At 42.8% G+C, this 23,784-nt stretch overlaps 1 protein-coding gene across 11 annotated transcripts in view; it reads right to left on the bottom strand.

The window, feature by feature from the left end:
* Positions 1–19,936, bottom strand: part of si:dkey-205h23.2 (CUGBP Elav-like family member 4) — a 150,392-nt gene extending 130,456 nt beyond the window's left edge. For 4 of the 11 annotated variants that reach the window (XM_037094586.1, XM_037094591.1, XM_037094588.1 and 1 more), the window contains exons 1-2: positions 19,095–19,934; positions 8,565–8,647 (exon numbers count right to left, since the gene is read on the bottom strand). In XM_037094586.1, coding sequence (XP_036950481.1) covers positions 8,565–8,647; positions 19,095–19,344 — 333 coding nt within the window. In that variant the 5' untranslated portion in view covers positions 19,345–19,934. Of the gene's footprint in view, positions 1–8,564; positions 8,648–19,094 lie in introns of all 11 variants that reach the window. The other 7 variants (XM_037094585.1, XM_037094590.1, XM_037094595.1 and 4 more) reach the window with 4 other exon arrangements.
* Positions 19,937–23,784: the final 3,848 nt, after the last annotated feature.

Raw genomic sequence — 23,784 nt, 5'->3', positions numbered from 1 at the left:
GTAAACCGCTCCACGTGTGATTAACTGCAGTGTTTGATAAGTTGGACTGCGAGAGTGATTTGCTGAACTCAGCAACATCATGTTTTTCTTCACCCCTTGTTTTGTCTCCGAACAAATACGTGCAGATTGCCTCAGTGTCTTCTGTGATTGCGGAGAATGAGTTGTGAATTACGATCAAAGGCTGCTAACTTACCTGACAGGAAGGAGAATGAGAGAAAGGAAAGGAAAGGAAAGGAAAGGAAAGGAAAGGACAAATTCATCATGGGGATAAGGAAAATGACTCCAACAATTGTTCAGTTTTCGACGCAGCTGTCACCTCTTTCTGTTGCCAGCTCATTGTGGGGTGTCAACACCTGTTTCCATTGAGACATCAGATTGTCTGAAACTAGACAGAGGCATCCTTTGAACGTCACTCTACAAAAAAGCTAGATTTACACCTTGATCCTCTCAAATTGATCTTTCCAAATTGAACAGGATGGGAAGTTAATTAGCCAAAAAAAAAAAAGGATTTTGATTTGATGATTTTGAGACGAAAAACAAATAAAAAATCCCATCCTCAAATAGTCATTTTTGGTTTGTTTTTGATTTTTCCTTCCAGTTGTTTTTGCCAAACAGCCTGATCTTGATGCAGCGGAAACTTTGATGTTTAATTGGTTGAAGAAATGACATATTCCAGCGTGCCGCCAAACCACGAGACAGCAATCCAGCCTCTGGAAGAGACTAAAAGCATCAGTCTTGGAGGTGTGACAGCACCCAGGCCTCATTTCCATCCCTCTCCACTATTTGTCAGCCTTCTCCTCTTCCCCAGTGAAGCAGCAATGTTAACAATGCTGTCCCCACATTTACCAGTTCTGCCTCATTACAGCTAAAGAAGTGGATAAATTAGCACAGGAGAGCATGCACGGCGGAGTCTGACTCCACCTGTCAGCGAGGGAAAGATAGTGAATGTGTCGACGAGGTGGAAGGGTGTGAAGGAGCTGCTCGGCTTACCGGCTTTCAGGGCGTATTAAAACAAAACGCATCCACTGAGGCTGACACTCATCTTTTCCACGATCATTACCTGCGATACATCTTTCAATATTTTATAACACGGGCAATCATACTCTGTAAAGGTTTCTCATTCTGTCAATAAAAACCTGTGACCTATGGGAGGGTCTTTCTAATCTGTTCCGCGTATCATCGGTAAAAAAAAAAAGACAGCGCTTTTTTTTTTTGTTTTTTTTTCTGTTTTCGGGTGAATCAATAATCATCAAATAAACAAGGAAACAAAAACACATGTCCTATTGACAGCGTTCAGCGCTTAACGTGATGCAAAATATGAAATATTGTTGGACGTTTTAATGATTTTCCGTCTACGATTAGTGATTGTTGTTACCAGACAACCTGCACAATAATCATACAGACATTTTTATATCAGCAATATATAGTTACAGGCTACAAGAGGTTAATCAGTGTCATGCTGAAGAATCAGTAGCAGCAACTTCGCACATTATTATTTCTTCTTCGTTGCATGTTGCCTGTATGTGCAGTGAGGTGTTTACCGCGACACAAATACGACTGTGTGTGTTCCCGTGCACGCTGCAGTTTCAGTGTTCAGCGGAGGAACACAGCACAAAACAGAATAACATAAAAACACAAATAACACAATAACACAACACAAATTTTTTTTTTCTTATTTTTTTGGTTTGAGAATTTTTGTTTTGTCTGATTAGCCCGGGCCAAAAGAAGAAAGAGGAAAACACACAGTCGTTTTCCTGTTTTTGACTCGTTTTGTTTTGAATGAAATATCAGACAGGTGAGAGGCAGAGACCCTCATCTCATGGATACATTTTACCTTCAGGAGTAAAATGCACTTGGAAAAAGTCAAGTCAAGACTCGCTTTTCCTTATTTTGGTGACTGCAACATTGTTCATGAACCCGTCTTTCAATAAATGTAGAAGCTGAGATTCTTCACCTGAACAACCCGGGCTCCAGCCTGTTATACTGTATTGCAGTATATGTTCAAGATCAAGAGGACAAATAGACCTGGTTGCTGCCATCCACCACAACTCTCCTGCCCTGCGGCCTTTAAAAAGCACTATCTCTCCTGCTCATTTGTCCAGCGCCTCTGGCCTGCCATCTTTATGGGCTGGTTAAGGGCTCTCGCACAATCAACTATGTTTGTGCCCTGTCCACATTCGCCAGTAAAACAGCCAGGCATTCCACGATGGCCACCCGCCTGCCTGCCAGGATTAACATTTCGTACTCTCCAAGGTTGAAAATCCCATCAGATGGAACAAAATTAATTTTTGCACAATATTCAGGGCCACCAGCAACATAATAGGAGACAATGCCGAGTGCATCCCTCGATTGTGATTCCATTCACTCCCTAATCGGCAGGATGGCCGTGCGCGGTGCAGCAGCGTAGTAAATGCTTTCATCCCAGGGGGATTAGAAAAACAATGGCCCTTTTTAATTTCTTTTCTAAAGCGGGCAGCAGAAAGAAAATGATATAGACGTAATTGATGATGAGGAGAGCAGGGGGAGCCTTTGCAGAGGTCTCACGTCCAGTGCCCAGGCCTCTTTTTTTTTTTGCTTCATAATGGCAACCGCTCAGGGGCACTGGAGGTTGACAAATCTGGCACAGAGGACAAATTGATCGGCAACAGAACGCAATTTGTCCCTTAAAAGAATGGGTAAAGGCCCTGTGTGGCCTGAGTAATTAGTTTAAACTGCAGCACGTCTTCCAGGAGTGGACCCGCTGGAGAGGGGCTCAGTATGTCCTCTGATAAGACGTCCTAATGCGACATCGTACGAAACTCTCACCTGGAATACTCCTCACCGCTCATTTTCTACAGAATATTTCAATTATCATAGTTTGGAGATAAATGGATATTATGGAAGGATATGGCATGTTAGTGCAGATGTCACATATCAGGGCATGCAGCCGAAGGTGCGAGTGTGTTTATTCGTGTGCGTGTGTGAGCCTGCATCTTTCAACGCCTCGCAATCTCCCCGGAGAAGTCACTTTCCTGCAAACAAAAGTCTGCTTTTAATAAAGACTGGAATAACTGTTGGAGAAACACTTATACAAATTCAACTTTTTCTTTTGGTTATGCGTTCATGCTCACTGCCTGATCTGAGGCATGTGTAAAAATGACGGGGGGGTGAGGGAGAGAAAAAAAAAATAAAAATTGGTGGTTGCTTATTCTCAGCGTGCAGCGAGACACAGACACAGACATATGGCAGGTCTACGGTGGCCGCATCTGTGGTGTGATGCGAGGAGAGAGTGTCAAGAACACGGATGCATTGGTCCATGGCAGTGTGCTTAGTGACACATAATACTGGTATTGCACAATCTTCCCCCTGACCCATTTTTGTGTGACACGCGCTGAAGTCAATTTTCTGCACTTTTCATGCACAGAGGAAGAAGAAGAAGAAGAAGAAAGAATAAAAAAAAAAATGAATAAAAAAAACTGCGAACAACCCAAACATTTCCCTCGTCACTTTGGTGGAAGCCGATACCCTCGAGCTTACCCTTTCAAATTTGAAGAGAAACACTTCAGAAAGAACGCCTTGGTGCGTTTTTTTTTTCTTTCTTTTTCTTTTTTCTTTCTCTTTCCTATCTCTTTCACTGTTGCGCTCGGCTGCCTCCTCGTCATCAATACAGGGGTCAGGTGCCGCCGGTTCCCCTCTCACTCAGAAACCAGAGAAATGTCGATCCCGCCGCAGAAAAAGCCTCTGCGTAAAACGACAAGTATATGGTCGGGCTGCCAACCCCACACTCGGCACATTCCGCAGAGAAAGTGTGGAAAAAGACAGTGGGGGGGGGTGAAAGTGGTAGAGGTATGATTAGGCCAGAGAAGGTGTCGGTGGGGGGGAGGGGAAGAGGAAAAGAAGAAGAGAGCACCAGTGAATGAGAGACAAAGAGAAGCTGGATCTTTTTTTTTTTTTTCCTAGACATTTTTAATTGGCTTTCGAGCTTCAGTAGCACCCAATTAGCATGCCTGTTACATGTGAGCACCAGGAGCTAATTGGCCTGAGAGGAGAAAGTGGCGTGGCCCTGAACAGAGAGAGAGAGAGAGAGAGAGAGAGAGAGAGAGAAGGACTCATTTGAAGGGTTTGCAGCTCCGATAGCAGCGTGTTGTGAGGCTATTTGGCAAACACACACACACACACACACACACACACACACACACACAAACATTTCTGTGCAGCAATTGCAAATATTATTCAAACTGTCTCGCTTGTCTTTATTGCCAGGCAGCGTTCTCCCCCCAAAAAAATATATATTTATTCAGAGAAAAGTATTTGGTCATTAAGAATTGATCAACACCTTACCTGCAAGCTATACAGATTGTCTCGAGGTGGAGCGGAAATGTAATGCATTGTTCATAAAGTGCTATTTGCCCCAAGTCTTGCATGTAAATGTCCCGGGAATTAATCAGATCTGGGGAGAAAATCATTCACTGGCATGACCTAACCTGTCCACACGCGGTACCACGCTGCCCTACATCGGGGGAATATGCTGAATGCGCACGTAAACACAACGGCGCCATGAGCTCACCAAGGGCGAGAGGCTGACTCTCTGATTACATTTACTGTACAAACTGTAGCAGCAGGATCCGATGCACAGGACATCAAGAGCTCATTACGCTCTTTATATGCAATTAATCAAACAATGTAAACAAAGCTCGCTTCTTCAGCCACGCAACGGAACAGAGCCAGATTCCCTGGTGGCAATTCAGATGCGCTTTGCACAGCACAAGACTTAGTAAATAAAGGGATGTGAATTATGGAAAATGTAAGATTCACAGCCAATCTGGAGATGATGTAAGAGTCGGAGCTTCCTGTGGAGACCACACGCGCAAATATCTGTGGCTCCTCGCTGTCTCGCTGCTAAGCCTATAGTCTCCCCCTTCTGTGAAATGCACACAGTGTGCGAATGTGAAAATGCCGGCACTGCGCGGGAGAAGTGAGACAAAGACGCTTTGTAACAACGAATGTATTACATGAAGGATATAAGTAGAAATACAGAACTGTGGCTGAGATGCTGGCGTGGCTGGGCATGTAGATGTTCCCTCAGACTGTGATGATCTGGGCTGATGAGGAGAAAACATATACTGAAAAACTAAACTACAAGATCTAATCATAATCAGCGATGACAACCTTAACCTGATTTTAGTCTGTAATTTCAAAGCTGTAATTCACAACTTTACGCAGGTAGCCAGACTAGAGGAGGAGGTAATTAGACAGTTTTTTTTTTTTTACTTTCGCATTAATACTCTGAGCTCACAAATTAGTTATTCTTCTCTGTAAATCTGTGCTGTTATAATACACAACAACAACAACATATGTTCACTCCCATCTCATCAAACACGCCTGCTCTGATTGCCCCAAGCTTCAAACTATCACTTTCTACCTGCCACTCTGTCATCATAGAATGTGCAAGGCAATGCTGAATATGCAGCATTTGGTTTCACTTTCAGAATAAAAGTTTCACTTGTCATGACTTTGGTGAGGCTCAGGGAAACATCATCAACTCAGGTAAAAATAAGTACCTAAGTCCAGTTATGTAACTTACCTGTCGATTATTTGAGTTACAAGTCAGCTTTGACTTTTGGTCGCAGACAGTATTCGGACTGGGTTCTCCTGGGTGTTAGTCCTGTGTTTGACCCATCCAGCTGCTTCGACCAGTCCAGTCAACCCCTAATGTGGACTTGTCTCCCGTTCCACGCTGCATCGCTCGAGGGGCGCCTCCAGAAACGATGCTAGAGGGTTACCCCTTGGGGCCACTAACCAAGCTGCTGTATTTACTGCATCGGGAGTGAGAATGGACTGGCAACAACTGCTTATCGTGCTGTTGCAAAAAAGTTATATTTATACTAGCTAGCTACCTAGAACCTCTGTGCAACCTGCTGTTTTTTAGCAATCACATCAATTAGCATTACGTGTTGTTATTTTAATGTTCATGGTCAAATTATGCAGCATTATGTTGAATGAAAATCAGTGCTCACAGTCACTGCTTCACCTGTTCTGTCGCCCTTGAACTCTCCATTGATCCCGTTCATCTCTAGTGCTAATGACACTTACTACAGTGCTTTCTGCCGGTCTGTTGTCTCTTTCACTCAACCGACCGAGCTGCAGGAGGCTCTAACGGGGCAGACTAGCGACAAAACTGGGAGCACGGGACAAGAATGAAGCTCTCGGAAACCTCTGCAAGACAAAAGTTCATCACACTCACGTGCACGCAGCTTTCCCCCCACCCCCCCACTAAGCCTCTTCATTTTAGAGTTGCTTTGTTTTTCAAGTGCCGCCCACATCTACAGGCTCTGTTTTGAAGAAACCTTTGTAAATTGCTGGATCAAAGCTGAGAGCTAAATAAGTAAAAAATCCAGCGTTCTTTGTGCTCCTGAGCTTTAATGAAAGGTACGCAGACTTCACGTGGGAGCCATACAAGGACTTCACCCTGGTAATATGGATTGACAGAATAGTTTGATGTAACGTCATGTATATAGGGAAAAGGATAAACGCGCTCGGAGGATGATCAGAGCTCCTTTAAAGCGCAGACATACTCTAATTTGCATTTAACCTTGTATGACATAACTGTGAAGCAGCCTGAGCAAATGATATTTACCTCCTTCACATTCATTTTTAAGTATTGTTTTGCTCACCGCAGATTTCCATCTTGTTTTGGTTTCTTGTATCAGAAGGACTTTATTTATTAATTTATTTATTTTTTGTTAAATGCCAGACTTCTTACTGGAACAAAAAAAAATATGTGCATTTAGGGTGGCCTGACAGTCACACAGCCCACAAGCGGACTGCACAATCATGTCTGTAGCGCCGTGTGGACGAGCGACTGAGAGGGCAACATTATACGACAGAGCGTCTCGAACCGTCAGGCCTTGACAATGACAATGAGGCTTGTCCAGAAGTGTCACCTCTCTCGGCCTGTGTCCGTGTCTGTCTCACTCCAACTCTCTCTCTCTCTCTCTCTCTCTCTCTCTCTCTCTCTCTCTCTCTCATACACGCATCAACACACACACACACACACACACACACACGAGCACAGAAAGCAGAACATCTTTATTAGCCCTCTGTATGCAGGCCGCGCTCAGCCTGAGATTGCAGCACTGACCCCCCGCTGTGAGCTGTACAGGGGAAATGTTTACCCAAACCCCACAGAACATGCCATTAACCTCTTTCTAGATGGAAGACAAACAAGAATGTCCCTCCATGAGGGCAATAAAGACAGGAACACCTATCCAGGACCATCGCGACAATCATCTCATTATGAAGCTGCGGGAGGCGGTAACGAGCCAGGGAGCCCCGTCTCTCAGGGGCTCTTTCTCTGCAGTGTGCCGATGTGCCTAACGTTCAGTGAAGTACCAACGAAATGCAGTGAAGTACAAACAACTGATTAACCCAAGAGTGAGGAACAATATAACCCCCCCCTCCAGACAATCAACCACCTCTGCCCCACTTTGTCAAACCAATCCCTATCCCCATTTTCTTCCTCTCCTACTTCCTGTCTCTACGCTCCCGGTCTCTCTGCCCCCCCTCTCCCTCCCTGGAGATCGGGATGGATCTCCTAAGGCTCTGATTAAAGCCCCTACCTGAGAGGGTGTCTTGGTATGTGGTGAAAAGGAAAAAAGGAGGAGGGGCGGCGAGGAGCCCTGGTACTAGAACAGCTTCTCCTTCTTAGGGACCCGCAGGCATAATTCAATCACACCTCGATAATTCCCCTGATGTGAGAGTCGAATCGCCCCCCTCACACACATCAAGTACAGATAGACACCACGAGCTCAAGCTCATCCCCGACTGAGGGTCTCCTCCTGGGTGGGCTTAAGAGCCCACTACCGCGTACGTTTTACCTGTGTCGTTTGAAGAGGCCATTATTTTAATTGAAAAAAGTTACCCAGCCACCTAAGGCGAAAAAAAAAAAAAAAAACCGATAGAAGACGGCGAGGAAAGTAAAGAAAGAAAAAAAAAATGGGAGAGGATTAAAACAAAAACACCAGATGTTGATATACATGCTAAAAATGATTGTTTATACTTACTGTTTGATTATATGTGATAATGAGAGTGGGATTCCTCAAGGCAATTAGTGTCTGCGGCAGCCATATTGTGAGAGGACAGGGGAAGGACGGCACGGGCTGTTATGAAGGAGCGCTTATCAAATATCTCCGCCGGGGTGATTAGTGTAATAAGACACTGCAAGGTGAGATAGGCCACTCGCGCTCTTTTAGTATGTCTGCTCGTGTGTGTGCATGTGTGTGTGTGTGTGTGTGTAGGTGAGTGAGCAGGATAAGAGTGTGTGTGAGCGCGAGCAGGAAAAAGTCTGAGAAAGTCTGAGCGACTCGCTCCATCTGTTTCCATCTCCATGTTTCTGTATGTGTGTCTTAATGTATACCGTGTCCCCATGTGCCTTCCCGTGTGTGTGTGTGTGTGTGTGTGTGTGTGTGTGTGTGTGTGTGTGCACATGTGTGAGATAATTCCTATGTTAATGTAGGTGTTCCCATGCCGGGCTGGCTGCCCCGGGGGCTTTAGCCTATGACAGAGGGCAGATCGGGGGCACTTACCCCTGGCAGAGTCTTCTGTTCATGGAGGGCGCTCTGGGCCTTCAGTGCTGACTCTCTGGCACAGTATGTTAGAAAGGCACATCCTGCAGTGAGAGGGAGACAGAAAGAGAGATAGAGCTTATTCCGCCAGACAATGGCTTCACAGCGACACACCACCATTTATAACAGCAAGAAAAGAGAAAGTGTTGCAGCGACAGAGAATTAATGGCTTTATGTTGTGCTTTTTATGATGCTAAGTAGTCTTAAGGAGTTTATAGTAGGCCACAAAACATAAAAACTGGAGAATATAAAATCATAAATATGTCATTTTGATGATCTAGGGATTTCTGCATTTAGTATCCATCAAATACAATGTTCAAAATGTTAAAGCGCCGACTGTAAAAGCACAATCCATATAGCAGATTAAAGGAACTATAACTTTCTCCATCATCTTTATGTAAGCCCGTTTGGACTGCACAACGTGAACTCTCATCGGATAACTCCGCCATTAAAAGTCTACTCTAAATGCACCATGTGAGGCCAGCCTAACGCCTCTCCATCGATGTTTGGTCGGCGATTAAGAATTCCTGCGGCCGACTTCCAAAAACCACACTGTGCCCTCCTTGAATGGACCTGGAGATTTTGTGATTTCGCGGAGGTAATTCCAGTCTACACCGGATATAATGCACAAGAATTACTAGAGTTTTTACAAGCCATCACCAAAAAAGCATGTAATATATTAAAAATAAAAATGGAATTCATATACTACGCTGACAATGAATATGGCTCTCTGAAGTTAATAGCTTTGTACCCTCAGAGAAAATAACATGCTGGTCAAGAAATAAGATTCAAATTTGTACACATTTTGATTGTTTTTTTCAATATATTACAACCCCTTCAGATTAGAATTACTCAGCTCATGCATATGTTCACTGTTTACGAGAATAAAAGGGGGTAGCCACATTGTTGTCTGTCATTTTGTTCCCCCGTTCAGTTTAATATAGTAAAACGTAGTGAGCGTGATGAGACAGCAAAAGTGTGTTCGACAAACTGGAGTGTTCCTGAAGTTTAAAGGGAGTGGTGAAGGAAAATGCTTAGTCATCCCAGAAACGGCATACTGCTTTCTGATGAATGATCACTTTCATAGTTATTGAACCAAGGAGGAAAAAGCCTTTCATTCATTTATTCAACCTTTTATTTAAACTTGAGGAAAAAAACACTTTGCTGGAGAGACTTCATAAAAAAAAATTAAAAAAAACAGACTGCACATCCTCGACATCGAGACACATGAATAAGAAACTGAAGTATAAAAAAGTATGAATAATAAAAAGGGAGTTTAGTTAAATAATGAAACTGTAAGAAAAGATAAAGCAGATAAAATGGAAGGAAACAGAACTTAAAGGGGCACTATGTAGTTTTTGGAGATGAAATTCAAACTTGTGATTTTGATATTTACGATATGAATTAGGTAAAAATACAGAAATCAGAAATGTTTAACTGAATAAACAAGTTATTCCCAGAGGAAATAATTCAGTTTATTCAGTCATGAAAACAACGACAGTTTGTCTGCGCATAAAGAATAAATCAGTCGACGAAGGTCTTTCTCTTTCTTCCCCAAAACTACGTAGCGCTCCTTTAAACAAGAGCACGTCAGGTAACCTTTTAATGAGGAGCTGAAACCCTCACACACACACACACACACACACACACACACACACACACACACACATCTGGAGACTTTTATTCAAGTTGAAAAACAATTCCCAGAAAAAAAAACAAAAAACAGAATGAATATGCATCAACAAACAAGCCCCTAACTTTTAATGTGACAGCTTTCATTAAAGGGCGTGTGCTTGCTCTGTTACGCACTTGGCAGAGCTGACAGTGGGTGACCCCGTTCAGAAGAGGTTTTGCACTGTGCAGCATAATTTCCCATTACTACATGTCACACCTGCTGCCAAGGATTCCCATGGGAGAGGAAGAGACTCACACACTCAAACACACACACACACACACACACACACACACACACACGTACAGATGATACCCGGCATGCAGCACATAGCACCCATCGCCCCCGAAAAACCCAGCAACACACTCTGGCGCCCGGCCAAGAGAGAGCTCCCTTTTCACGACAACCTTCACCCACCTCCACAACTAGACAGTTAGTCAAGAGGAAAAATCACCTAAACGACACTGATGAAACAGCATGCCACACAGCAAAGCAGAAAAGTTTGGAAGCCCGGGGGGGAAACACTCTTCATCCTTTGTGACATTACAAAACTGTGGGACGTGAGCCGAGGCCTCCCGGTGGGGAGTGGAGGGGGAGGGCACACGGTCTGGAAGGCTTATGGGAATCGTAGGCTGTCGCTGACACTCTTCTGTCACTGCCCTAACCTTTTTTTTTTGTTGTTGTTTATTTGTGCCATTTTTCGTTGTGCTGCTTTGCTGCATTCTGCCAAGAAGTTCAGCGTACAGTGTGACAAGACTTCACCACATGATTTACTGTAGTTTGAGTTTTAAAACGTCTTGTGAAACTCACATGGTGAAGTTTAACAGTAAGGTTTTATTTGACCATTGTCCTCTTCTCGAAGTAGCTTTAGACTCACAGCTCCCTCCATGAAACATACACTGCAGAAAGTGTCAGAATGAAATAGTGACATTTTTAATTCATAATTTTATTATTTCAGGAAATAGGTTAATTTGTTTTATCTGTTCAACTTTTCTCCTCACTTCAAAATGTGTTTTGTTTCAGTCACCGGAAGTAACAAAGTATATTTACACTAGATTTAAAGTACTTCACATTTCTAACTATTTTTTTGCAATAGTCAAATACTCCTGTACTTGTACTTTAAAGGTGCATAAGTAAGACCCGGCCACCTGTCGAAGTCATACTTTAAACAAATAGGGGGCAGCACATCACCAGAGGAGCTGCTAACTCCTGCTAATTGTACCGTAGCTGCTGTTAGCTAGGTGTTTATTTATCTCTGTAGTAAAATACATAAACAACTTTATGTTGAAATTATAATTTCTTCTTATTCTGTTGATATTAACAAAGAATTCCCACCTAATTCTTACATATTGCACCTTTAAGAATGTCCCAGTGCAGAACCTACAGTTTTTCTGCCGTAACTGTCTTTTTTATACTTCATTAAATGGTATCCAGCTTGTCCAGGAGCATCCTCAAAGGAAGAGAAACAGCATCAAGACCAAGTGAAGCGATTTCCCCTCACGGCACATTTGTCTCGTCGCTTCAAGAAAAAAATGGCGTTTGATACCATTAGTTCAAATGACTTGTTAAACTGGGCTTTGATGCCTGGTAGCCTTTAATGTTTCCAGCCAGCTGCGTGGCTGCTTTTCGGCTTCTTCGCGATGGTGGAAGATCTGCAGGACTTTAGCCCGGCTCAGGGGACGTCTTAAGCTCAAAGCAAGTCAGTGATTGAGAGAGCCAGTTGTGGAGCAGATGAGCGTTCAGCTCGGAGAACACGAGGAGAGGTACGGTGATATGTTCAAGGGGAGGTAACAAGGAGGTAGCAGCTGGTAGCAGGTTGGGGCTGTCAGCTTAAAGTTTTAAGTTGACTAATTGGCATGGGATTACATTCATACTTGTAAGTTATCCCATATTGTTGTCCCTGTGGTTGTATTATGAAATCGTGTGAATGAACCTTTAAAAAATAAAACATACGGCCTTCACAGGTTTGTGGTCCTGCAGCAGAATGGAAAAAAAAAACTGTTTGATTACCACAAAAAAGACGTGATGTTCAATATGCATGTACAAACTTTTAGCAGACCATTTGTAGTTAAAAGGATAAAAAGATGAGAAAACTCTGGTCTCGCCTTTTAATGCCTCTGCGCCGTTATTGGACTGGTGCTTAAAAATGTAGCCTACAGCTGTTTTTTTTTTAAGTAAATAAGTCAGAAAACGTTTCAACATCCCCCTTTGTAAATCAAAGGTTTGAATAAAGCAAATGTGAACCAAAGACCGGAGGAGAGAAGATGCTTTTTTAAAAGGAAAGAAGAAGAAGAAGAAGAGCGGAAGAACACGGACAAAATAAAGGCTAAGCTCTGGTGCTGGTTCTACAGAAGGGACTGGTGGCTTCCCTGTGATGAGCAGGTTAAGTGGGGTGAAAATAATACTTTGGTAATCAAAGACAATTTACCACACTATAATTTCAGCGAGGGGACAAAAGTTCAACAAATTATATTTAAAGCAAATGAAAAAGTAAACCCTGCAAACTAGTTCAAAGAGAAAGCAGGAAATTTGAAATGCGCCTTTGCGTTTGCGTTTGCCAGACACGTTTCGGGTAATTACTTAAAGAACTTTCCCCCCTGTAACGCTTCTTCAAACAGTTTGTTTTTTAAATGGAAATTAGCCCACGTTCACAATTGCATGCATCCAGGCATTAAGACTAAATTGTGCTTTTTTTAAGGCATCAGATACCTGTAATTGAAATAACTCCAGAACAAATTTGTATAAAATTTCAATTCATTAGCACCGAATTCATGAATCATGAGCAATTTGCTCTCCTTCAGTCCCCCTCGCACGTCTGATCCAAGAATGTTCATTAAAGTGGGGAAAGAATGCAAATTAATTTCCTGAAAAAGCAACAAAAAAAAAAAAAAAAAGAAATAATAATAAATTATGTAAAACAACTGGATGCTGCTGAATGCGACAGCCTGACCCTCTCATGGGTACTGAGCCAAATATGATGTGAGCACTCAAAACGCCCGCTTCATGTTTCTTTGTTAACCACACTATTACCTGCCGAGTGTCGTTCTATCTTCCGCCCGATCCAATCCATCTACATTTGGAGCGGTGCCGCTCAGAGTGGGTTTATCTGTGTGCTTCACACGCGGCCCTCTTTCTAATGATCAAAGAGGTCACCTGTAGACTTAAGCTACACCTGTCACTCAACGCACGCTAACTGTCAATCACTGTCCCAACACTTCCTCTACAGATGAAAAAAAAAACAAAAAAAAAACGAATACAAGCGTGGATCTGTAACTCCTCGCACCCTGTTTAGAAAAAAAGTCTCAAACTATTTCATATAAATAGCAACAGAATTAAATTTCACACGGAACCACAAAACCGTCCACGAGTTGAAAAGACACTTCCAAAGATTTGTTGTAACATTCTATGAGTCATTTGCAATTAGATATTAGTGCCCTACTGTGGTTTACTTTTGACATTTTAATGCCTGAGAGGGGTTTTTATGTCAATTTGGCAGGCTATTTATAGCCAATTACACTGCATGGACCTACCGAGGAGAGGAGAATGGATGAGGATATTTAACAACTCTTTGTATCTCTTCTTCCTGGCTGTGTGGTGCAGCTCAGAGTCCCTCCTCTCAGCATCAGAGACGGATTGATAGATAACGCTACTCAAGCAAAAGATTTGCCCCCCGCCAACATTCAGCATGTCTGAACAATGCATGCGTTCTGGCACTGACACTAAGTATTATGATAATGTAGTGCTCAGCGAAATGATGGATGTTAAACAGCACGACCTGGCTGCACCGCGCACCGACGAGCACCGTGCCCGCCAATAGTGTCAAGTCATCCCACGCGCTGTATAAGGCTCCCTGACGACACACAAAACTACCACGCCGACACTAAAGGCAACAGTGTCTAACAACTACGGAGGCAGGATATAATCATCTGCTAGAGGATACAGATGAAAAAGCACCTTCTGAATAGATATCAGAGTAAACCTACGCTAATCCACTGAAGTGTACATGAAAATACAAAATACAAAATTCCCCAGATATTCAGAGTGAGTCCCTGGAGGTATCCGAAATGCCTAAAGAAATAATTCTCAAAGCACAAAACATCTGTTCCAACCGATGCAGTACAATCCACATGAATTAGTCATGAGCTAACGTGACATATTTTGATCTGCCCTTAAATCCATAATTACGGTGCAATTCCGTGTCACAGGACTCGGGCTGTGGAGGAAAAAAAAAAAAAAAAGGCAGTGCTGCAAATCATCCATTAGGTACGCTTTACTAACTGATGCCAACAGCCATATACATCATCTATCCGAAACAAATCAAATCTTTTCTCGACCACAAACCGAGCTCAAAGAGGGATTTCAGAGTAGTAGTCAAACTAAATTTATGGCAGAGGCACTAAATCTTTATGAACTTTATGTTTTTTTTTTAGGGATCACGGAGCCAAGCCTGATTACATCCTTCCCCCCCCAAAGTCTTCTGCTGCTCTGCTGCGAGAAAAAAAAAAAAAAGAAGAAGAAAATGTTTGTGTTTTGCTGTTTATGATAAAAATCTGGATTGAATTTGTGACAGCGTTACAACACTTGGGAGCCTCCTGGGCTTTAACATAATAGCGAAACCACTATCCATTCGCGTATTGTGCATTTCTGTTAAAGCAAACAAAACACAAACTACTTTTTAAATCGCTGTGAAAATACATACTGGGGATAAAAGATTACCGCAAAAACCTTATATTGTGTAGAGGCGTGGGGGAAATGACTCAAGGTCTATACAGCTACAGCAGTCTTGTCTGTGTATATTAATCCCATTCATCCAGGCGGTGCAGCATCAGGTTGATGTAAAACCATTCAGCAGACCGTTCGTTATAGAGATCTGTGGAAGTTTTTGAAGCTGTTCCAACACTCAGCCGAGGGTGCAGTAGGTTCGTTTTTTTGTCTAAACTGTGTTTTGGAGTATAATGTGATCATTATACACCGATCATTATTACTGTATTAGTGTGATGGACTACCAGCAAGCTGAAAATCATTTCACTGTTGAGAGATGTTATTTAAACTCAGCCATAATTCTTTTTATTTGGCACTTGGCAGCAATAGAAGACAATCTGTGGATACTGCACAGACATATTATCACGCTTTAAGTTGATTACAAACTTGTTAGCAGGGCATTAGCATTAATTAGAGGTAGCCTTTTTAGGGTTTTCTGGTCACCTGATGAAATTAAGTCCAGTATTTATTTCTCCTTCAAGCTCCGCTTTTGGTCTCCACCACCTCCCAAGGGAACTGTATGGATCTCTAGCTGCTACAAGCTCCAGTGTATTCAACAGCCAGTCGGTAACTTTGTCGGAAGATGACTTGTTGGCTGGTGCGGCAAATGTAAAGTTAGTTTTTTAGAGTTATTTCACGGAAATTAGGTGCTTATTGCTGACAAAGGCGACGCAATGAGCAGTGAGAGTGAAGCCAGAAAACCAAAACAAAGAGCTGAAAGAGGCAAAAAAAAAAAATCACTGTAGCGCTGTAGTCACAAAGTAATTCTCTGTAGGTTCAAAATGTAATATAATCAGCTTAACTATAAACTTAATGTTAATTTTAAAATGCTGAAGCAGTTTAACACCTTTGATTTCTTATATACATGCTGAATAAACTCAGTGGGGGAAGCTGATGATGACTGTTGATTGTTTAATATTGATCCAGCTGGGAATTCTAGTGAGCAGTGCTGTCCAACCACAATGCAACTCTTCCATAACTCTGCTGCTTTTATGCCTGAGTGCCTTGAAACTTTTTATTTTATTTTATTTATTTATCTATTTATTTATTTTTGCAGATATAGAGAGCACACGGATAAAATAAAACTTTTACACAAAGAGAAACTTCACTATCAAGATTAATTGCAGCAGGTCAATGAGGAGGGAAATATTGAACAGTTCAGCAAGAGCCAATTTATTATGGTGTTGTTGTTGTTCTTCATCTCCTTATCATTATTATTTAACTTGGTGTTTTTAAAGAGGTCTTTTTTGCACATCCCGGCTTTGTTTCCGAACCGAACCCATATGACGTTGATGAAGTTTGTGTGATGGGGTTAAAGCTCCAGACAATAGCCAGTAAGTGGGCCTTGAGATGGGGTTTGTTTGTCAAATTAAGTCACAATTTAATTTAAAAGTTAGACGTGTGCGCTGACCTCCGTGTGCTGTTTACAGCGCAACTCAGTTTGAACAAACTTAGTGCGGCATTTTGAAGGACTTCTCACAGTTAAGTAATTAATTTTACCTCCAGTTCTCCTACAAAAAGCTTTTGTCGGTTCTCAGAATGGGCTTTTCAGTCAGTGTTTTAAACTGCTCTCCTTGAGTGACACGGCTGATGATACACTATACCTACTTCTGTTTTGTTAACGACACTAATCCCATTTTCTTACTCTTGTACTGTCTTGCTTCGGTCCACAGGTATCACATATCGACGCAGCTGGAGGCATGAACATGGTTTAGGTGAGTGGCCAATAAGGAAAACTCATCCATATAATGCATTGGAGAAATCTTATTAAAAGTGCACGCTTGTGCTCCCAAAGTGACTTTGAATGTCATGTGGGATGAAGTGGGCATAATGCATACATCAGAGTGGCCTTGGTGGAGGGTGATTTGAACGGGCATACGGTCTGGCTTTGGAACAGGATTATCCTTTCCCGAGGCAACCATCCTCCAGAGTGTTGACATTCAGGGATGGCCGAGGACAGGCGTAAACAACATGAACATCAGAAATATTGTTTTAATCGATCATCGGGCTGCGAGGAAGAACACCGGAAAGAGGAGGAGCGGGGTTGAGCGCCAGGCGACTCGTGTGCTTGGGAGGAACAGGTGGTGCATGGAGACCTTCAGGGCTGCACACACAAGAAGAGCAGCGCTCAGCCCCACACTCATTTTCTCCTACAAGAGCGCCGGACTGGTGCTGATCGATAAGATCATGAACTGTCGCCACTGACTTACATATCATACATAATTTGCCCGCCTTGTGAATAGATGATTTTTTTTCTTTTTTTTTTTTTTTTACTGGGAGTGAAGTGACTGTGAATTCAGTTCTGCTGGTGTGTATGTGCGTGATTTGAAATCATATCTCGTTTTAATTGAATTAACAAATCGATCTCAACAACAACAGCAGCAGCAGCAGCGTCACGACTATACTGTTTTATAAAACACCGTAGTTCAGCTGATGATAAACTGCAGCGTTTGTTACAGTTGTCTTCTGATGACACGGACAGAGCAGGAAGTGTGACCTTCTTTTGGATTTCAATTTTTTTTAAAAAATCATGTTTAAACCCCTTACAAAAATAAAAGCCTTGAAAAAAAATGCACTCAGAGCAATAATTAAACATTAATAGTAACATCTCATTACATCGGGACGATTATTAGATTTCCCTCAGCTACGAAAGAAAAATAAAATACAACCCTGCTGCAATTCAGAGCCAGTAATGAAAAAAAATGAACAACTAAATGAAAATAGACGCTACCTTTCAAAATAAGAGTTGTTATGATTACATCAAAATGCTCATTTTGCTACACTTGTTTGTTTTGGGTTTTTTTTTTTTACATTGGATATAAGAATATATACATATAACAGAAATAGTGCACAAGTTGTGTTTTAAAGAGTGAGAGAGAGAGTTGGACTTGGACAGGATTTCTTTGTTAGTAAAAAAAAAAAAAGAGCCTCGGAGCTTTTCACTGAGGCACTCATTATTATAACTATCATTAGAAGTGATCGATCCCTGATTTCCCGTTGCCTGACTAATTACAAACTGAATACTCATGCCCGCTTTTTTTTTTTTTTTTTTTTTTTTTTTTTGGACAACGAGTAAGGAAGGAGGAAGAGGAGGGGAGGTGGTGGGTGGTGGGTGTCAGGAGAGGAGAGGGGAGGGAGGTGAGAGGAGACGACGCATGCTGGATCTCAGCCTCTACTATTATCCTGCTTTGTACTTCCTGACTGCAAAAAAAAAAAAAACCGCCCACGGAGCGGCCACAAACAATACAGCTGCCCGTGTAAATAGTGTTTTCCACAGCTAATGACGTCCGAAAAAAAAAAGTGGGGAGACATAATAGCCCCCGCTGAAAAGGTCAAAGCAGCATGCCAGCACCACCTTAATCACCGCTGCTGATTGCCTGATAATGGTTTCGCATTTTCCGCTCCCCTGAAAGCATTTTATTTCTCTCCCTGACAGTACGCAGCAAATGGGGACTCTGTGATGCAGAACAGAAGGTTTCTTTTTTTTTTTTTTTTCTGTTAGTTGTGAAGATATTTCTGCAGCTGCAGGAACAACACACCGCCGACTCGAGCTCCTGCCTGCCCGCCTGTCCCGCCCCCCTGACTGGGGATGCTCAGCAGCAGCAGCAGCGGCAGCAGCAGCACATGAGAGTCAATGTAAACACACAAAGGCGTTTTCAGCTGTAGTATTCACGTGGATTGGCTGGACGCGGTAACAATTAACCCCATGCACTACTCCTCGCGAGCCATTCACCTTCCACGTGTCCCCCCCCCCAAAAAAAAATCTCCTCATATATGTGCGTGCGTGTGAAGGCTCCCCACTCTGTCCCACACATCTGCAAAAATTAACACACTTTTCATGCCTGCCCCCCCCCCCCTTCTCCTCCTCCTCTTCCTCCTCCTCCTCCTCCAACCCCCCCACGAAACTGAACTGGGACGCTGTTTGATTCCTCCACCGCCCCCCCATCACCACCACCACACACACCTCTCTTTCCTCCCCTCTCTCCCCGCCTCCCCTCTCTCCTTGAAGGAGCACAAAAAAAAAAAAAAAAAAAAGTGAAGATGCCAAAATAACCAACCTTTATGCATTCCCGTGAACCTGTCTTTCAGTACAGTGAGTTCGTATATCTTTCCGAATTCCTCAAACAGGGGTTTCAGGTCCTTTTCCTCCAGGTTTCTGGGAATCTGCCCGATGAAAAGCTTGATGGCGTCGTGGTCCTTCATTGGAATGGTGTTCTGGCCGATGGTAAGCCCGTTCATCCTGCCGGCGCTGTTCGTGGTGCTGAATCCATTCTCTTGCTGCACTCCGTTTGCAGTGACTGTAGCCATCTTTCCTCAATGGGCCGGCGAGCTGCTCTCTCTCTCTCCCTCTCTCTCCCTCCCTCTCTCCCTCTCTCTCTCTCTCTCTGCACAGTGCACTCTCTCTCTCTTCCCCCCCTCCGTTATATCTTCCTCTCTCCCCACTCCTCCTCACAGTTTCTCCCTCCCTGCTCTCTCTCCTCTTCCCTTTTTAAAGCCCCCTTGTTTGGAATCAGCCTCATTTATTTGTTCTTGTGCTCTGTATGTGTTTTCAATTTCTTTTCTTTCTTTCTTTTTTTTTTTTAAAGCCCCCTCTCCTTCCACTCTCACCCCCCACCACCACCACCACCAAAACCACCACCTCACATGCCACTCTGCCCGTGACGTCGAATCGTACTCTTACGAATAGGCCCCGCCCATCGCCTAATTTGCATAATGAGCGCACCGCCCAGGCCAATGGGAGAGCAGGCTGTCTGAGGGGCCCCACAGGGCAGAGTAAGAATGCAAACATTTGTGTAGAGTGGAAAGCTTGGGACGTTCACGGGGTGTGAAGGCAGCACTGGTGCGACTTCTGCTGCCTTTGTGAGCTCATTTAGTTTTGTTTGAGCAACGAGGCACGACTGGGGTTGGGTTTTTTTTTGGGGGGGGGGAGTGGCTTTGTAATGGCAGCTCATGCACCTTATTAAACTCATTGTGATGCTATACACCTGTAGTTTTGATTATCCAAGGAAATAGGAACAGATGAGCTGGTAATTACACATTTAAAATAGTGGCTGCAAAAGGATTTTTCCTTTATTTGTGCTGCTGATAAGAAAGATAACAAAAACTTTTTTTTTTTTCCATCTTCTATCATGACTAACTTTAGTGAATCTTAACATATTGATCTTATCTTTAATCTACAGATGCTCAGTTCAAGATAAGACCAAACTTTTTCAGTGGACAACAGTTTTTGAACCATGACAAAGGTAAAGACGTGACATGCAACAGACCAGGTTAGCCTTGTTTTAAAGCCAAGCCAGTTGCCCAAAATGCCTTTTGCGATGTCGTAATGCGTGTTGTGTTAAAAAAAGACATGAGGATGATCTTCTCATCAGAAAATCTTATCAGTATTTATTACTATGGCAACAGCGGCACATGCAGATGCAGCAGCAAGTTGCTCCGAAATCAAATTTTGCTACATTTTTGTGTTTTAATCGCTGAAACAAGTATAATCAATAACAGAAAAAAGCATTCATCGAAATTGGAGGAGAAAGCGTGGATTTTGCATAAAGAGAAGCAAACTTTAAGTTGATCACTTCCAATCTTTTTGACCATCCAACCTGACCAGCAGAGAGACAGACGAGAGCGGAGAGATCCAGGATGGGAGCTGGATCACAACCTTTACAGAGACCTGTCTCCACCTCTACATCCTGGATCAATCTGTTGCACTCAACGGGAGGAGGAGCTGGAGTCTGTGTGTACATCCTTGATGCTTGGTGGATGGATAGTGTTTACTAGATGTCAGACTTTTAATATGAAGATGGCAATACACACATTCAAAGATCATCCATGTGTTTATGTATATGTGCATATATATATAAAATTGTATATGTGTTCTTTGTGTGTGTAACATGAAGGTGTTTAAACATTTTTATTATGACAATAAATCCCCTGAACCTTCAAACTTGATTTACTTGAATTCTAAACACAACCGATTCTCAAGATAGCAAAATTTGGCACCGAATGGTCGAAAGTGAAAAGGTTCTTGAAGCGGTCGTTGATGACTTGCTGCCCTCACCAGCCGGTAACAAGAGTGAGGAGTCAGCACTATACAGCATTACAATGGTATTAAACAGAACAGTCAGTAAAAACATGTGAATCGCCACGATGCAGTCAGAAACGTGGAGAAAAATCTAAGACTGATGGGTCCAGTAGTATGTGAGACACACACACACACGATCCCCTCCAGCCTGGCAGAGATAATGAATTGTAATTCTTCTACACTGTACCATGGAGGATTTACAGTATGCAGACTACGTAACTAAAGACCCTTGTCCTCAGAACACTTCTGGTCTGGCGGACACAGGTGTGCTGCCGCTGCTTTCTTTTCTTTCTTTTTTTTTTCCCCCTCCAATCCTCTCAGGTAAATGATCACATTCATCTGGCACACTGGGCATAATGAAAGTCCCTGTCAGATGTTTAGAAAGAAAAACCAGCAGGGCTGTAAGTCCCGAGGACCAGTCATGAAAGACACTGCTGTGAAGCCTTGTAGAAATGTTCTCTGCAGCGGCGGTTCTCAATCCTGGTCCTCAGGAGCCAGGAGCCTGCTGGTTTTCATTCGAACCATCTAACAGGGCCTATTTTACACGTGGGATGCCAGGTGAATGCTATTAACTATCCAGGAGGGTGGACAACCAACAGAGCTGTGATTCCTGAGGTTACAGAGAACCACAGCTCTGAGGGAACTGAGCTCAACTGGTCTCATGTATTATATATTTTTTCATGGTTAGGAGGCAGTTTAAGTATAAGTAGCTGAATAAAGACAACATAAAGAGACTGACTCTGCAATAGGGCAGACGATTGACAGAAATCCTTGAGGGTTTGAGATTTTGTCCAAACAGAACATTAGATTTACTGCTTAAAACAATAAGAATTGTATATTAGTATCAGTAAACTATTGCAGATTCTGTTTCAAAGTGTTGCCCCTGTGTTGTCAAGACCCACCATCTTCATCACATATGCTCCAAGCTACTCATTATGATCTTCATGTTATCGTGTTTTTCTCCAATGTATCAGAGGGAGTTTTTCCTCACTTTTTTTCCACAGATACCAGGAGTATTCTTCAACGGTTTGAAAACCTAAATTAAAAGGACTGTTTGGAGAGAAAAATGGAAGCTTGGTCAGGTGCTCGGATCAAAGCTGCATTTGGGTGAATAATTAAAAAGATAGCGGCGTGCTGGAATGCAGTACGCCTTTGGAGAGTTGCACTATTTAAAAACAACCCGTGCCTTTTCTCTTTCTACATGAAGACAGTGTGGATAGATGGAGAGGGGGGGGAAAAAATGAAGTAGAGAATAAAAACTCTGTCGTTTTGGAACGATGTCAGCTCAGGATTCAGCGCTGCCTTGTGTCACTGTCCGTGGTGCTGAATCAACGCTGCCATTCAGAGACCGTGAAATAGATTGTTGGAGCCACATTTTTTAACAGTACATGTTTGCACTACAAATTCTTTCTCATGGCCTCCTGCACAATTTGCAAAGCGGTCTGTCCTTTTTAGTTCACACAGGGAATGATGAATGCACCGCCACTCTCCTCAGAATAGTTTTGTTATTCATGCAAGTGAGCGTGTGCGCTGCCCGCATTGTGTTTTGCCCAGCGCGGAGCATTCTGCACACAGAAAGGTCTAATTAGTGCAGATGGGAATATAACATCAATACAAGGGCAGTCCGGCTCATACTGATATGAGTAATTATCCTTGATATGACAGCATTTAGGTGGATCATATCATGTGTCGATAATGGACTCTTCTGTACGTGTATGTGGCAAATTTACCACGAGGATTGCTAATAAGGGCTGCGCGCTAGCATATAGACTAATAAGATCTGCCGTGTGTAAGTGTCTTTGAACAAGACGTGGAGCCTCTGACACCTCCAGAGGTGTTGTTCTGTAACCGAGCCTGACCTCTGATCCCCTTGCGGAATTTGGCAAATGGAGAGAAAACGGGATCAGAGGAGGATCACAAAAAAAAGAAAAAGAAATACTGCGTGTCTCCTCGTGAAATGCATTCAACCGACATGCTTAACCTCTGTTAGGTCAAAATTAATTGGCTTGTAAAGAAGAAGAAAAAAGAAAAAAAAGATGTAATTACATAATAGTTTGTTCTGTTGCTTCTGCTCATTAGTCGAATAAAGCTGCCTCCTAAGAATATTTAACATTTCAGCTGCCTTATCTGTCTGTCTATCTTCATCAGAGGCGTTTTAAAGATTGAAAAACATCTCGAAACATTGAGCAAAAAGATAATAAATAAATAAATAAATAAAAGCATTTCCCATGAGTCTGTAAATGAGCTGACCGGTTCCTTCCCCACCCGATAATGATGCAAATCTGACATTTGAATGCCTTCTCGGTGAGCTGCTTAGTGTTTATGTTATCAGAGCGACGGTCTTATCTATCATGAATAGACAACGGGGTGGCCACCTTTTTCAGAAAATATCTCACAGCATGATAAGCACGTACATTTGTTGTGGGTCACCTCGGTGGGGAGTGTCACAGTGTGCCCGATGAACTTCTCTGGTCACTAGGCAGTAGAGAAGTCAGCTTTGATGGATTATGCGCCGTTCATGTTGCAGGCCTCCGTGTGTGTGTGTGTGTGTGTGTGTGTGTGTGTGTGTGTGTGTGTGTGTGTGTGTGTGTGTGTGTGTGTGTGTGTGTGTGTGTGTGTTCACCCCTCATGTCTGTCAGACTGAACAGTCTTCGGGGATGGTAGTATTC

Source organism: Acanthopagrus latus, chromosome 4 (assembly GCF_904848185.1).
Source record: "Acanthopagrus latus isolate v.2019 chromosome 4, fAcaLat1.1, whole genome shotgun sequence".
Lineage (NCBI taxonomy): Eukaryota > Metazoa > Chordata > Actinopteri > Spariformes > Sparidae > Acanthopagrus > Acanthopagrus latus.
The sequence above is the reverse complement of the archived record's forward strand: the minus strand, read 5'-3'. Positions and strand labels throughout refer to the sequence as shown.